Source organism: Macaca nemestrina, chromosome 14 (genome assembly GCF_043159975.1).
Source record: "Macaca nemestrina isolate mMacNem1 chromosome 14, mMacNem.hap1, whole genome shotgun sequence".
Classification (NCBI taxonomy): Eukaryota; Metazoa; Chordata; class Mammalia; order Primates; family Cercopithecidae; genus Macaca; species Macaca nemestrina.
The window spans coordinates 80068103-80084545 of NC_092138.1; the positions used below are offsets into that span (position 1 = coordinate 80068103).

General features: G+C 44.6%; 1 protein-coding gene across 8 annotated transcripts in view; it reads right to left on the reverse strand.

The window, feature by feature from the left end:
* The window catches only part of LOC105481051 (protein tyrosine phosphatase non-receptor type 3), a 124719-nt gene that overhangs the window by 78156 nt on the left and 30120 nt on the right, over nt 1–16443 (reverse strand). For 6 of the 8 annotated variants that reach the window (XM_071078135.1, XM_011740302.3, XM_071078136.1 and 3 more), the window contains exons 2-5: nt 10825–10979; nt 4494–4601; nt 4375–4417; nt 1709–1787 (exon numbers count right to left, since the gene is read on the reverse strand). In XM_071078135.1, coding sequence (XP_070934236.1) covers nt 1709–1787; nt 4375–4417; nt 4494–4601; nt 10825–10962 — 368 coding nt within the window. In that variant the 5' untranslated portion in view covers nt 10963–10979. Of the gene's footprint in view, nt 1–1708; nt 1788–4374; nt 4418–4493; nt 4602–10824; nt 10980–16443 lie in introns of those variants that run through there. The other 2 variants (XM_071078139.1, XM_071078138.1) reach the window with 1 other exon arrangement.

The following is a 16443-nucleotide window of genomic DNA, read 5'->3' on the forward strand; positions in this document are numbered from 1 at the left end:
TGGGTTCCTGAAGTGCTGAGAAGCTCACAGGTGTGAGCCACCATGCCTGACCCAGAGCGTGTTATTTAGCACCGGCCTGAGGAAACTTTGGTAGGGTCATTTCAAACACATTCTTATAGATTCCATCACCAGCTCTGTGTCCGTCAGCTTATGAAGTAACCTGCTGGGCTGAGTGTTTCTATCCCATCCCCAGTTTATCAGCATAAAGAGCTGGTATGGAGAAAACTCAGAGGACAGGACGTGCTTCTGTGTGGTCACCTGATGTGTCATACCAGACACCTTGGACACTGGCTTAAAATGTAATATAATAAAAAATACAGTCAAATTCCCAATGTCTGCTATAGTAGAGGGAGGAGGTGCACAAAGAAGGCAAAATACAGTAACAGATTAATATTTGGCCTTTCAATGTATTACAAGTTAAAATGTGATGTAATTACTACTAAAAAAAATAAAGAAGACAGCACTCTGTGCCTGAGTTAATGCTGCCTCCTTGATTATGTCTTTTGGCCACGATGAATGTAGAACAGGATTCAATAAAGCATCTATTGCTTTTTTTCTGGTGAAATAGCTTCCCTCCCTAAGAAAAATAAATGGATCAATAATAAAAGGGCTTAACATTGCCACAGGGGAGGGAAAGTTTGTTTGTGCAGTCTGTGTTAAAACAGCAACAATTTTCTTGTGTGACACTCTCCTCCTCCATTCCAAATACTCTGTCCCCCACACCCAGAAAAACCCACGTACCAGCCCAGGGTCGGGAGAGACTCCAAGCCCTGAGGCGTAAACAACTCCTATCACAGCCCTCTTTCCCTTATCTGGTTCACATATTTCCTGCACTTGCTGATTCACTGAGAAGACAAGCTGAATCCAGCCTGCTCTCCTTTCTACCTCTTGCAAACTGGGGATCTGATAGAAAATTCTTATAACAAAGCTGGCCTGGTGGCTCATGCCTATAATCCCAGCACTTTGGGAGGCTGAGGCAGGCAGATCCCTTGAGGTCAGGAGTTTGAGACCAGCCTGGCCAACATGGTGAAACTCCATCTCCACAAAAATTAAAAAAAAAAAAAAAAAAAAAAATTAGCCAGGCATGGTAGTACCTGCCTGTAATCCTGGCTACTTGGGAGGCTGAGGTGGAAGGATCGCTTGAACCTGGGAGGCAGAGGTTGCAGTGAGCCAAGATCGCACCACTGCACTCCAGCCAGGGCAACTGAGAGAGAGACTCTGTCTCAAAACAAAAAAAAAAGAAAGGAAATTCTTATAACAAGAGATGTCTTGTTATCTTCAAGAGCCTCAATTTTAGCTCTTCAGAGACATCACGCTGTTTGACCTGTGGATGACTATTTTACAAATTTGTCTTCTACATCCTGCCTACATTGGTAGAAAATGACTTTTCGTCCTTTGAGCACAGAGTGTTCAGCAGGCAGGAGAGGCCAGGGAGGTGGAAGGAGGTGGGAGAGGTAGGAGGTGGCAGATGGGAGTATGCTGGGAATGGCACCAAATCAGGAGATAAGAGAAGCAGGCCCAAGACTGAAAACTCATTAGCTGATTAAAATGTCAGTATGTGCACCCCAGATTTTTACTTGGATCATCATTGTTGGTGCAGTTACACCCAAATGAAGTTATTTGGCCATAGTAATAAAATGAAGAGTACATTTTTAGTGGTTACTCATTTTTATACACTAAATAGAAAACTTTAAAAAAATGTTGTTACCTGGTTTGTTCTTGCTGCAGTGTGTTGGGATCAGGTATAAAAAATCTTACTCGAAAATGCAGGGTACAGGGGAAACCTCCTACAACATTTTTCAAAAACAAATTAAATTTTCCCTTTGACAAAGTCAATGTATGTAAGTTGCTTCTCTTCCATAAGTGACGCATTTTTTCACTCAACCATAGCTTTTTCCATTATAAAAGGGCTAATTTCAAATATGGAGTACGTAAGTTAGTTGATTGTTTCAGAAATCTCCACGTCTTCAAAAAGCAAAATATTTATGCAACATCAGCACAGACTGAGTTATCATCTACTTCCTATCACATGTTTATCTTAGGGCTGTGTTTAAACACTGCACTCCGTTATCTGTATTAGGAATTTTAAAAATCCTTAAATCAGCATTATTATGCAAAATTTACAAAGAAATAATAGCCTGCATTTGTGTAGCCATTTATACGTTTCAAGCATTTTCATGTACATTCCTGCATTTTGACACCACCATGACTATGAGTGGGCTAGGCTGCTACTGGTAGCCCCATTTTACAGATAAGCCAAAGACTTAGAGAGGTGACTTGCCTTAGGTCACACAGCTGGTGACAAAACCAGAATTAGAGTACTGAGATCTTTGATTCTGCTCTACCACATTTCAAACTCATTTTTAAACTACAAAATATCTCATGCTTTTAATGCAAAGTATATTAAGTTAGTATACTAGTAAATCAGACAATGAACATATTTAAATACGGCTTTATACATCAACATCCAGAGTCAATTCGCTTGTGTGGATAAAATTAGTCCATTTCTTCTCATAGATACAGCAACAGGAGATCAGATCGTGCTGCTAAGATCCCGAGAGCTTCTTCATGTCAATTTCACCATCATGGCTCAGTAAATATCCGCCAGCCCTATCTAGGCACTGAGCACTTTCTTGCTCTCTGCAACTCAAGTCCTTCTCACTAACCTGCTAGATCTCCTCCTCTACCTTAGTTCATCCTGAACTCTACCCTCCCTGATCTTTAGTGCTTTCTTTCTTTATCTGTAGCATGTGTTCAAAGAATCCCTCATGGGTGTGTGCCCAAGTACACCTGTCCACATGTCTAAGTACCAGTGGATGGCGCTATAACAATATGCACATCAGGGGAGAACAATGTCCTCCTGCTGCCTTGGGATGCTTGTTCACCTCCCTTTCCCCTCTTCTAAAACTTGTCATCTCTGTGCTGCAGGCCTAGCCTCTTTGTCTTTCTGGCTGTCCTCTATCGTGTGCTTACTACCATCATAGAATGTCGAACCCTCTGGGCTGTCTGCAGACTTGGCTGTGGGCCTTGAGGGGATAGTCCAAATTTGATCTGGACTGGATTCCCAGGGCTTAGCCCCGCACCTTGCCACAGTCTGAGCTCAGGATATGTTCACTGAAAGCATGAATGAGAGAATGAATGACAGTACCTATTCATGCCTTGTGTGGACTCATTCCTGGGGACTTGGATGGGGCAGGTATTTGTCTGTAAGTTGCCCTGAGGCTCCCATGGGTACTTCTGAATGAGGAGGACGCAGCTCATGGGAGGGAAGAACTTTGAGAATCTGGCTCCCTGTGGGGGCAGCAGTGACATGGGAGTGAAGGCCACTGTGTCTACTCCTTCCTCCCTGAGTGCTGAAGCAGGTGTGTGTGTGTGTTGGGGGGCATCCTGTGATGCATATCTGTGTGCACAAATCCACCTGCCCTTCTCCACTCTGCCATGCACTGGCCACTTTTTTTGAGTTGGGCACCTTGGGGATGCAGAGAGAAATACAACAAGGGTCCTAACCTCAAGGAACTTGCCAGTTCTGAGACAGAAGTAAAGGCAATTAACAAAGATGAGGACAAGAGCGTTCAGAGCCCCAACATGGGAGATGGTAAATCTAATAGAATGTCGAGGGAGCCACCCACAGTTTCTAGGAGAGGAAATGAGATCTGAGCAGCCTTGAAGAAAGGCAGGATTTCACGAGGGAAGTGGGAGGGAAAAGCATTTCCAGCAGATAAAACAGACTGAGGGAAGGCACTGGGAGGCCCTGCAGATCAGCCAGGTTTGTCTGGGGCATGAGTGGCATAAAGGGGAACAATGCTGGCAATGCTGGAACATCAGGCTCAGAGCAGATCAGGGCAGAGAGTGGGCTATGGTGTGGCCTGACTGGCCACCCAACTAGGAGTGAACTGCAGCATTGGGATCCACTTCTAAGAGATAAGCGGTAGTTTGGAAGACTTTTGTATTGGTGACATTACCTACCTATGGCTCGGTTTTCCATGAATGCAACTATGCTGTTGGAAAGTATGAGGTGTTTGTGTTTGTCTATCTCTCTGTCTCCCTTTTCCACCCTGACTCTCACAGCGGACTAAGAAAGGCCATCCTCCTTCATTCTCCTTCCTTGTATACAAAAATGTGGGTTCCCTTGCTCTGAGCTGCCTACTCTCACCTTTCCCCTTCTTTCCCATAGCTGGGGTGGATCCTAGAAGGCTGATCTGGAAGCATCTCTGCTGACTCACAAGTCAGACAGGGAGACGTCACCTCACTCATGACTCCGGACGCCTAGAACTCCAGGTACCAGATGTCACAGGAACTGATGATTGGAGGGGAGAAACAGACTGTGATACACTAACACCTAATGTTCAACTGAAATGAAAAGATCACACCAACCTTTTAACTGCTTCCTGATGGGTTTGCTTGCTTCCAGCCATCTCTGTTGGACAAGAAAACGTAAAATATAAAAGCAAACCGTGCAGGAGTTCAGCACATTTTTTTAAAATGGCACTTACAGGAGAGTCCACGGAGTCGTCATCATGCTGTAAACCAAAATATTCCTTTTCAGTCACACCCAGGTGGTTGTACGTCATATCCAGAAGAACCTGGCCAGTGTCTTGTTTCTAGAACAAAAGAAATTATCAAGTGGGAAAAGTCTTAAATTGATTGGTGGTAAAAACATCTTTACTGTAGGCAAAAAAGAGTTAAAATATTCAGAAATGCTATGCACACTCAGAAATGCTATGCACACTCAGAAATGCTATGCACACTCAGAAATGCTATGCACACACACTTCCCACCACAAGAAAAGCTTTAATAAATTTTAAGAAGCCACACAGCACATATGGGAAGTAGGGCTAAGAAAAACGACATCAACACAATTTAAGACAATACGAGTTTAATTTAATTGTCTAAGATTTCTTCCTTCCCCCTTAGCTGCAATTCCCAAGTGATAATGTCTAAATCGGAAAACTCAGCTCTCATAATCACAGTTAACTCCCTGTGGTCTCCTGTGGATTATCCACAATGAAATGCTAACCCCTGGGCAGTTTCTGTTGGCTCCTCAGGACACACCTTGGCTCCTACTCCTGGAGAAGCCACCGAAGTATATGTCCAGGAAAGGAAAGCTCTCACCTAACGGCCTAAAGGAAGACAGCTAAAAATACCCAAATGCCATTCAAAATGCCGTCAGAGTGATTTGGCCTGTGCCACCCTGTGGGATTATCTGCCTCTCTGCTTCCCTTTCCCGTCACCTGAAGTGAGAAGCCACACGTCTCTCCAGAGCAGGACTCCGTTGCCTTCCCTGCTCCATGTTTACGGGGCAGGCATGGTGTGGGAATGGGGACAGGGCTATAAGAAGCTCCCTTTTCCTGCCCTGGCCGTGGAGACAGTGGCTGTAACAGAGTGTCAAAGCTGTCGAGGGCTGTGAAACAGTCGAGGCACGGTGGACACCCAAGGGGACCACACGAATGGTCATCTCGACCGGGGTCCTAGAGGAAGCAACCGCCAATCTGGGTTCGGGAGGAGGACGGGGTCAAGCACCACCCCTGCCCTCCAGCTGCACGAGCTAAAAACAGGCCTTTGGATCAGATGGCCTGGCACAAAGGCCCAGGAATGGCTAACAGCATGGAGTGCTTGGAAAATGGCAAATTCTACTTTAACAGGCAGACTTTGCAGGAATCCTTTGAACCAAACCATTTAACTGAAGGACAATATGAGTCAGAAATAGACCAGGCAAAGGTAGCTCCTTTTTTTGAGTGCCTGAGAGCAAACAATGTACTTGAAAATAGGTCACAGTGACCAGCATTGGGAGAATGAGGTAACTATCAAGCCCCTCCTGCAGAGACTTCTTTGGGGCAGCTTCAGATTATTTGGTGTGAAATGTGGGAACATGAGGCACGCCCATTTCCTGGACATGCCCCCTTTCCTGCCCAAGAGCGCTTATACCTCCTGCTCCTTCTGTTCAGGGCACCGTTCATCACAAGAGAATCACAACAGGTGGGAGTCTACACATTGCACATTACCAGATACTCCCTCCACATGTCAAAGAGCTAGCTGCTCCCCTTGTTGGAATTATTTATATATGATTTTATATTACATTTAATATATATTATTAACTACAACTTACTGAACATCTACAAGGAGCCAGACATTATGCCAATGGGCTTTTTATATATGGTCTCTAATCTTTACAGCAACTTTGCAAAGTGCACTAGTCATTACCATCTCCCTTGCCAACGAGCAGAGGCACTGAGAGGCTCCATGCCTTGCCCCATCAGCTGAGGGAGAGTCTGACTGCCTGACTCAGGTCTGTTTGTTCCCACTACACCTCCTCCTCTGGAGTGCATAATTCACATATACAGGTATCTATTCTGCATAATTCACCTGGTTCTCAAGATAAATTGAAATATAATAAAAAACACATTTATAATAAGAAAAGGCCTCCTGGCCTGGCCCCTGCCCGCAAGAGGTCATCTTTGCTGCACCAGGTCACCACCAGGGCTTGCACCCTGGACTGAGATAAGAACGACTAATATTCAAGTCAGCTTCCCTGACACCTGCTCCTGGTCACAAGGTGGGCTGGGCTAAAGAGTCTGAATGAGACTGTGCAAACAATTCCTACACATAGAAAGGTACTAAGTGAGGGATATTCCAAGTTGCAACCAGGGCCTCCAACTTCTCAAATTCCATGGGATTCAGCTTTGAACCAGGCTGCTGGAAGCTTGGGGTGGCAGCCACGTGATAAGAACAATGATGTTCATTGTTTGCCAGGCTCTAAGACTTTTATTTTTATTTTTTTAGAGACAGGGTCTCGCTCCATTGCCCAGGCTGGAGTGCCGTGGTACAATCATAGCTCACTGTAACCTCAAACTCCTGGACTCAAGGGATCCTCCTGCTTTGGCCTCCCAAAGTGCTGAGATTACAGGCACTAATCACTGCACCCAGCCTGTTCTAAGGCTTGTTATGATTCTCACTTGGGGTAGGTGCTTGCCTTCTCCCCTTTTCACAGAGCTGATCACTCCTCTTTCTGCTGAGATTCTCAGACATTCGCTCTTGGCCTCCTCCTGCCTCCCTCGCTGGTCCTTCTCAGACTCCTTTAGTGCCTGCTCCTCACCTCTCCTATGCTTAAGCACCATTTGCAGCTTCCATCTACTTGCTTCTCAGGGGATCTCCTCCAGTTTCATGCTTGAAATCCCATCTCTATCCTGGTGACATCCACATCTGTATCCCCAGCCAGGATCTCTTTTCCCTAACCTCCTGACTCTTTTATCTCATACCATTCCTACACTGCTACATAGATGAATAACAGGCCTCTCCACTGCAACATGCCCACAGGAGAACTGATTACTTCTACCCTCAGACCTGCTCTTCCCACAGTCTTCTCCATCTCAATAAACTGTAACTCTATTTTGCTGCATTGCTTAGGCCAAAAACCTGGGAGTCACCTTGAGGCCTCCTGTTCTTTCGCATTTCAAATCCCATCTATCAGCAAACCCTATTGGCTCCACCTCCAAAGTACTTCTGGGCTTGGTTTCCTCTTAGCCAGCTCCATACAGCCACTATGTCCAATTGTCATCATCTCTGCCCTGGACTGCCACACCAGTCTTTCAGCCCCTTCCCTCCTATCATCAACTGTGGACAGAGCCCCAGTGCTTTCCACCTTGTGTAGGAAAAAAACCCAGTGCCCTCAGAATGATCCGCAAGGCTACATGCGATCCCCCACCCCTTACCCCTGCTATCTCTCTGCCCTTATCTTCTGCTATCCTCCCCTCTTGCTCATTCCACTCCAGACTCTACTGTATTCTGCAACCAAAGGAAGTGGGCTCCAGCCTCAGGGCCTTTGCGCCACTGTTCCTTCTCCCTGGGATGTGCTCCCTCCAGATGACCACATGGTTCTTTCTTCTCAACAGTGGGGACTTCCCTGGTTACGTCTATACAATGGTAACCTCACCCTGCCCTGGCACTCTCTCCCTCTTGTTCTACTTTATTTTTCTGCAAAGCACTTAATACCGCCTGACTCAGCGCACATTTTTTTATGGCCCATTTCCCCCACTGGGATATTGGCTTCAAAAAGACAGGGATTTTGTTCTGTTTTGTGCACTGTTGCTATTTTTTGCACCAGAACAAAGCTTGGCCCATAGTAAGTGCTCAATAAACATGTGCTGAATGAATACATGAGTTACATACTAACAAACACTCATGTTCTTGTCAGGAATAGGATATATGGTTAAAGAACAGCTCCAAGACAGACAAACACACATTTTAACAAAGAAGCCAGACACATACTAAACTATTAGTGTACAGCATCTGGAAGAGACATTTGTGACCTTCATGAAGTTTGTGTAATCACAAAATTCTATGAAAGATTATGTTAAAAGGAGATCAGATATAAGACAAGGTTCTGCAGAACCAAAGTAGTTGCTTTTTAAGGGAAATATTTACAACCTTGCCAACAGACTCCTAAATCGGTGGTTCTCCAACTGCACGGCACATCGAGACAACTCAGGGAGAAAGTACAACGCAGATTCTCAGGCCCCACCCCACAGAGAGCAAGTTTCAAAACACCCAGGCAGGACAAGGGATTGACATCTTTAACACACATCATAGGAGCTTCTGACACACTTTAAGAAATGTTCACCAAAGCTGAGCAATCCAAAGTGGGGACTATGAACTACTAAAGACTGCTTCCATTTTAATTAAGAGAAAATAAAAAATTGAAGCCGGGCCTGCTAGCTCATGCTTTACAATCCCAGCAGTTCAGGAAGCTGAAGTGGGGGGGTCGCCTGAGCTCAGGAACTGGAGACCAGTCTGGATAAGTTAGTGAGACCTACAAAAAACTAAAAAATTAGATGGGTATAGTGGCGTGTGCCTGTAGTCCCAGATGCTTCGGAGGCTGAAGTGGGAGGATCGCTTGAGCCCAGGAGGTTGATACTGCAGTGAGCCAGGATCACACCACTGCTCTCCAGCCTGGGTGACAGAGAAAGATCTTGTTTCAGGAAAAAAAAAAAAAAAAAATTAGTTCTTCAGGTATATTTCAAATGTTCAATTGCCACATGTGGCTAGGGGGCTTCCCTGTGGGTTAGTGCAGACACAGAACATTTCCAGTATCGCAGAATATTCTTTTGAACAATCCTCCTGAGAGGATGTTTTCCTCCAAACTGGCTTCTGAAGAAATAGGTCACAGGTATATGTTGTAGCCCCCGTAACTAGACTTTGGAGACGTCTAACTAGACAACTGAATTTCCTTGCTGAAAGCTTCACTTGTTACAACAACGTTTCCCACCTACAAAAAAAGAAGATGCCCTGACACTGGGGAATAGCTGCAGGCCTGGGTGTTTGCGGAAGTGGGTGGAAGAGTAGGGCAGAAGGCTGGGAAACATCCATCTCTACTGCCCATTTCCACTCTCTGCCAGGCGAAGGGTCCAAACTTCCATGTCCTTGGTCATCCACCTGAGTCTTCTGCACTGACAGGGGGACGTCTGCAGCCAAGGCACTGGGCCACTGCCCCATCCCTGCTGAAAAGGAGATATAGCACCCACTAAACTCCACACAAACTGCCTTCTCCTCCTGCTTGCATCAGGGTCCATGATCACCTGGGATCGGCAGTGGGCAAACTTGTATGGGGTGTGCAGAAGACCCAGGGATCCGTTTTTGTTACCCTTTGCATTCCTGTGGCCTTTTATTGTTCCCTCAATTGTTCTCTCATCCTGTCTTCTCTTCTGATGCCTTTCCTTGCACACTGAACTTTACAGGTGGGGGCAGATCCTAGCAGCCAGTTCAAGGTTGGGACTAACTCCTTTAGGACTGGCCAGAGGATGGAAGAGACTGGCAAAGGTCACGGGCTGGGTGGTGACTGGAGTGGGAGGGCACCATAGGCAGCCACAGTCCCAGGATCTTCCTGTGGCTGGCCTGGGAGACTGGAGACCTCGTTTCTGGTGCTGGCTCTGCCACAGGCTTTAAGTGGGATGAGCCAGGACCTCCCCAAGCCCTGCCATCTGTGAGGCTGATTGTTTCACAGCCCACTCACTCACACATTTAACGAGCACCTGCTGTGTGCCCAGCCTTGTGCCAGGCAGAGGGGAAACAACACCCTTTCTACTCTTTCCTGTTCTCAAGGAGCTCAGTTTCATGGGCAACATAAACCCTAATCACTATCTGAAAAAATGCAACCTGACATGGGCTCTAATGAAGCACATATAGGGTGCCATGATGCTTCCAGATGTTGGTGCTTTCATGGAGTCCTCATCCACTTCCCAAACCAGTCACCTTCAGAAAGTGGATGAGGACTTCCCAGAAGCACCAACGTATGAGCATCAAACAGTTCACGTCACACAGAAACGAGGGGAAGACTCTCAGGGCAGAGGTGAAATGGGGGCAACTTTTTTTTTTTTTTTTTGAGACGGAGTCTGGCTCTGTCGCCCAGGCTGGAGTGCAGTGGTGTGATCTCGGCTCACTGCAAGCTCCGCTTCGCGGGTTCACGCCATTCTCCTGCCTCAGCCTCCCGAGTAGCTGGGACTACAGGCGCCCATCACCACGCCTGGCTAATTTTTTGTATATTTTTAGTAGAGACGGGGTTTTACCATGTTAGCCAGGATGGTCTCGATTTCCTGATCTTGTAATCCGCCTGCCTCGGCCTCCCAAAATGCTGGGATTACAGGTGTGAGCCACCGTGCCCAGCTGGGGGACAACATTTTTAAGTATTTCCAGTGCAATCTCAACATACAAGTTCTGAGATCTCAAGCTTTCATTTTAAAATATTTTTTTCTTCATTTTGTAAGCCAAGAGATGAAAACTATTTGTTAGGAGCATTAATTCAGGAAAAGTAAAAAAAAGTAGAGAACTTACAGTAACTTTAAAGGTCTGTACCACGCCATCTAAAAAGTAGATGCTGCAGATGACTTCTGATCGAGTTTTCTCTTTGGGTAATTCCGAGGTGCGTATATTATTAATTCTTCCACCCAACGCACGTAACCGGGAGGTCATAACTATCGCTGAATAACCTGTAACATAAGATATACCCATTAGTGCTTTGATATGCGAATTGCCAGTTACCTGTGAGTGCAGATACCTGTCAGATCCTATCCCATCAATACTGTCTGAGGGACTCACAGATAACGAGAACTACATAGCAGATCATGTTTCCAATTGAGTTTTGACTTCTAAGGTGCTCTAAGCAAAATGTATTGCTAAATTATACGTTCATAGAATTATGTGGCTTATTTGCATGTCTTATTACCTCCCTGGTCTGAGTCTTCTAATTTATATTTCCCAGGCTTTTAAGTTTTTATCTATGTTTCACAATTTTATATATTTGTGTTCTACCTCTAAGGTTTTACAGTACTAAACATGGTATAAATGATTTCAAACATGAAAAGACTTATTGATAAACTGATATTAAAACTAAGGATCTCTATTCATTGAAGGACACCATTTAGGGGCAGCAAAAAGGCAACCGACAGAGTGGGAGGAGACACTCGCAATATATACATCTGCAAAGAATACATGAAGTGCTCCCGCTGACATAGTGAGAGGAAGTAACAGAAAGCCCTGTAGAAAATAGGAAGAAAACAAAAACAGGTACTCAACCACATAGCTGTCAAAGAAATGCAAATTAAACCCACAAAGCAATAGTCCCACACACCCACCAGAGAACCCCTACGATTCAAGACTGGCAAAACCACGGAGGGTGTGGAGCAACCAGAACTCTCACATGCTGCTGGTGAAAGCATAACTCAGTGCAACCACTGTACAATGGAAAACTGCAGAACAGTATCTACTAAAGCTCAACATATGCATTTATTGTGATAGAACAATTTCAGTCATGGGCACATTCCCAGCAGAAAAATGTATATTCACTCACTAAAAGACATGAAAGCATCTTGTGGGAGCTAAACTTTGAGAACATATGGACACAAAGAAGGGAGCAATAGCTACCAGGGCCTATGCGAGGGTGAAGTGTGGGAGGAGGGTGAGGATCGCAAAACTACCTATCGGGTACTACGTTTATGATGCAGTTGACAAAATAATCTGTACACCAAATCCCCAAGACACTCAATTTACCTATATAACAAACCTGCACATGTACTCAGAACCTATAAGTTAAAAAAAATTTTTTTTGTAAGTCATGACAATTCAAAGATTTGGACCAAAATATGTATCTAATAAAATAATAATTTATAACAACAACAAAAAAGAATCTTCATAGTAGTCCTAAACTGGAAAAGACCCCATCTATCAAATGTAGAATGGATAAACTGTGGTACAGTCATACCATATACTACTATAAAGCAAAATAAATAAACGAACTACCATTACATGTAAAATGTGAATCAATTGCTTTAACGTTGAGCAAAAGACATGAGACACAACAGATTATCTGCTGCATGATTCCATTTATATAAAGTTTACAACCAGGCAAAACTAATCAATGCTGATAGAAGAAAGGATAATGGTTACCTTTGTGTGTAGTGAGGGGAAGGCAGAGATGGGTTTTCTGGGATGCTTTTAATATTCTATTTTGTGATATGGGTGCTAATGACACTGGTATACTCACTTTGTGAAAATTTACCAAGCTCTACATTTATGATTTGTGTACTTTTCCATACGTATGTTTTAATAACAAGTTTCCTTTTTTGAAAAGAGTATAATATTTATGAAGAGGGAATTAGAGGGCATTCAAAATCTGACCATGGTATTAGGGAACAGTAAGGAAACTGGTTTAACTGGTGATTTCAATGGTGGAGAGGTAGGCGAAAAGACTGGAAAGGTGTGCAACTGAGGACATGACTATATCACAGAGATCACGTAGGTGGGAGGTTCTAGGCCGCTACAAAGAATACATGAAGAAGCCGAGCACAGTGGCTCACGCCTATAATCCCAGCACTTTGGGAGGCCGGAGAGGGCGGATCACCTGAGGTCAGGAGTTCGAGATCAGCCTGGCCAACATGATGAAACCCTGTCTGTACTAAAAACACAAAATTAGCCAGGCATGGTGGCATGTACCTGTAATCCCAGCACTTTGGGAGGCCGAAGCAGACGGATCTCCTGAGGTCAGGAGTTTGAGACCAGCCTGGCCAACATGGTGAAATCTCATCTCTACTAAACATACAAAATTAGCCAGGCCTGGCGCCCTGCGCCGGTAATCCCAGCTACTCTGGAGGCTGAGGCAGGAGAATCACTTGAACCCAGGAGGCGGAGGCTGCAGTGGGCTGAGATCTCGCCATTGCACTCCCTGGGCAAAAAGAGCAAAAAACTCTGTCTCAAAAAAAAAAAAAAAAAAAAAGAAAAGAATACGTGAAGCAATTCTACAAATCAAATTGGCTCAGGGAATGGTGAAGATATAAATCTGACAGTGTTGGGTGGAAGAGCAAATAAAGATGAAGGGCCTGAGAGTAAGTTAACGTTCTTTTTACTAATTCTCCGCAAATTTTCTCTGATGAACTGGGTCTCTGCATATGCTATTCCTCCTGCTTGCAAAGCTCTTCCTGTTCCTCTTCATTTGATTAACTCCAGTTCATCGTCAGTGCTCAGCACAAGCATCACTTCCTCCAGGAAGCCTTCCCTGGTCTCCCTAACCAGTCACAGATTTGTGTGACAGAGTGCACTCGCTAATGCTTATCCTCATTTCACACTTATAACTGATGATGTGTATTTAATATCTGTTTCTCCTACTAGATGTCAAGCCCCACAAGGCTAGGTCTGTTTTTGCTCAGTGCACCTCCAAATCTAGGTCTGGTAGGCAGTTAGTAAACATTCGAACGAATGGAAGGAAGAATGAAATAGAAAATGAAGCCAAAATTTGTAGTCTATATAGCAGACTATATAGCAGTACTGCAGTACAACAAGACTGTATAGCAGTAGAAGAGGACAGACAACCTTGACAGAGAAGGATGGGGTAGGGTCTAAGTAGAATGTAGAGGGGGAGCCTGGTACGGTAGCACGCACCTGTAGTCCCAGGTACTCTGGAGGCCAAGGTGGGAGGGCTGTTAGATTCCCGCCTGGGCAACACAGCAAGACTATCTCTTAAAAAAAAAAAAAAAAAAAGCAAGCAAACAAGAAAAGAAAAGAAAGAAGAAATGCAGAGGAGTGGGGAAACTGGTGTCCCATAGACCACTGCTTCTCACACTGCAGTGTGCGTACAGAGTGCTTGGGGATCTTGTTAAAATGCAGACTCTGATTCAAGTAGGTCTTGATAGGACCCAAGAGTCTGCATCTTGTCTCCCAGGTGATGACCAAGCTGCTGTGGCCAAGGTCCATTCTGGCAGACGCAAGTCACGGGTAATTGGAAAAGTAGCACCTAATGTCAGGGTGGGGCCAGAGAAAAGATTTGGGAGTCAGTAGCAAGGAGTAGTGACTCAGGTCTCAGAAGGATGTGGCCAAAGCAGATTGTTTCTTGGAGGACCAAGAAACAAGCTTCAGAGAATGACAGGGAGCACCAGTTAGGTGCAGAAAGAGAAACCACAACGATGAACACTGTGCAGAAAGCACATCCAGGAAGAGAAGCACTTGGTCTCTTATCATTATATTTAAGAAGCGCCAAGCAAACCTCTCTTCCTTAGATAAGGATAGGGAGTCTCAAATACTAATTAAAAAAAACTTCCTGGGACCAGCAGTGCAAAGGAACTTATTCAGTCACTTATAAAATTCCACCCACCCCACCACCTCCGCCTTGCCCTTTCCAAGGAAAATGTCATCAGAAGCAGGGATGCATTTTCTGAGTAATACAAAAAGTTATCAAAAGACAACAAATGTGTTCCATAATGCTTTAACCACATCGACTTTAAAATGTCAATTTTATTTTTTAGTTCTTGTCTAAGAATCTCAGGTGGGTTACTTTTTCTTTTTTTCCAAAAGACACAATAGAACCATTACAAGTTGGTTTTAGTGGGAGGTGCACATCAGAATCACCTGGGGAGCTTTTAAAAACTGCCTGTCCCCGCACCCCCAGGGGTGATTCAGCATCCTCAGGTGTGGCACAGGATCACATTCCCTTTGGGAAGCCCTCAAAGTAACAGCCAGGGAGACGAGGACTAGAGGAGTGGGTTTCCAGGGAACCTCAAGGTGTGTTTTGAATGGATGGCCTTAGAATACAGGCTCTGCAGAATCTAAGCCATGCACTGCGTGGTTGAATTCACTGTGTATGAAAAGAGGTGGGCAGTTGTTCTGTGGAACAGCTAAAACAGAGAGAGTCACACAATGACCCCAGGCAGAAAAAACTAAGACTTGAAACAGGTGCCTCCAAATGAAAGTCACATGGGCTGATGCTCCAATGGTGGACACTGATTTCCAAACTTCACCTGAGCAGCTGCTCATAGCTCGTGCTGGCGTGGGTGCCGCTGGGCTTATTCATTTCACCATGGTTAGCAATGATGCTGTCCAGCACAGTCACACAGCCAGCTGACAAAATAAAGCCCACCAGCAACCCAGGGGAGACAGACTTCCCTTTCTCACATCCATCTCTGATTGTTACATAAAGGGCTTGAAACCTAATGACAATGTCATAAATAGGTATTTTATGAAAGCTGCAGAAATCTTCCTACAATGGTTCCTAAAGCAAACCTTGGTAAGAATGAGTCTGATGTTGAATAACCAAATAATTGAGCCATGTGGTATTTTCAGATTGTCTTGAAATTACATCTTAAACAATCTGGTCAGGACAATGGATGCTGACTAACTGCCCTGTTTCCTGTACTACAGCAATTGGGGAACTCAGGGTTTCTATGGCTTCCTTTATAAGCCTCTTAATTCTAAACAAAGCCACAACCCAACCAGGAACAAGCTGGCCTCTCTGACCACAAATGATTACAGCTGCTGCTGATGCATTTTATAATAAGGAAGCCAAGCCTGTTTTTTGCATGAGTTTACAAATCCATTATAGCTTTAGAATGTTTTAAACAACAGCAATCAAAGCTCTACTGTGAATACAGTTTTTAATCAAAGATTATACTTGGAAAATACAGAAAGAGGCAACACCTCACTTTGCAAACAGTAGGGGCACAATAAAGACCATGAGAGTTAGAGTGGCACATGGAAAGTGCCTAGCACATGTGGGACACACACCAGGCACTCAATGAAAGGCATTTTATTAAGGTTAAGCTTCTAATGCCATTGGGTGCTGTCTACAGATTCCAGATTTTGTAGGGCAATCCTGATTTCAAACAACTTACAGATATATGAATGTTCTATTTCTTAAAGTTTTATGTATTCACTTTAATAAAGACAGCTTGCTAGATTTAAAAGGTGGTGGTGATAGATACGTAATATACCTTTGAGCTGCTCTACAAACTCAAGGGAACCAGAAGCAAGAGCATGCTGGCATAAATTGCCACGCCCTGGGCACGTGAGACACCAGAGCTCTGGGAGTCAGGGTTGGGTAACAGGCCTGCTACTAGGGCCTCTCCCTGGCTGCCCTGAAGCCTGAGACAACGAAAAGGTAATGCCACCGCTTTATTTCCTAAAGGTCTG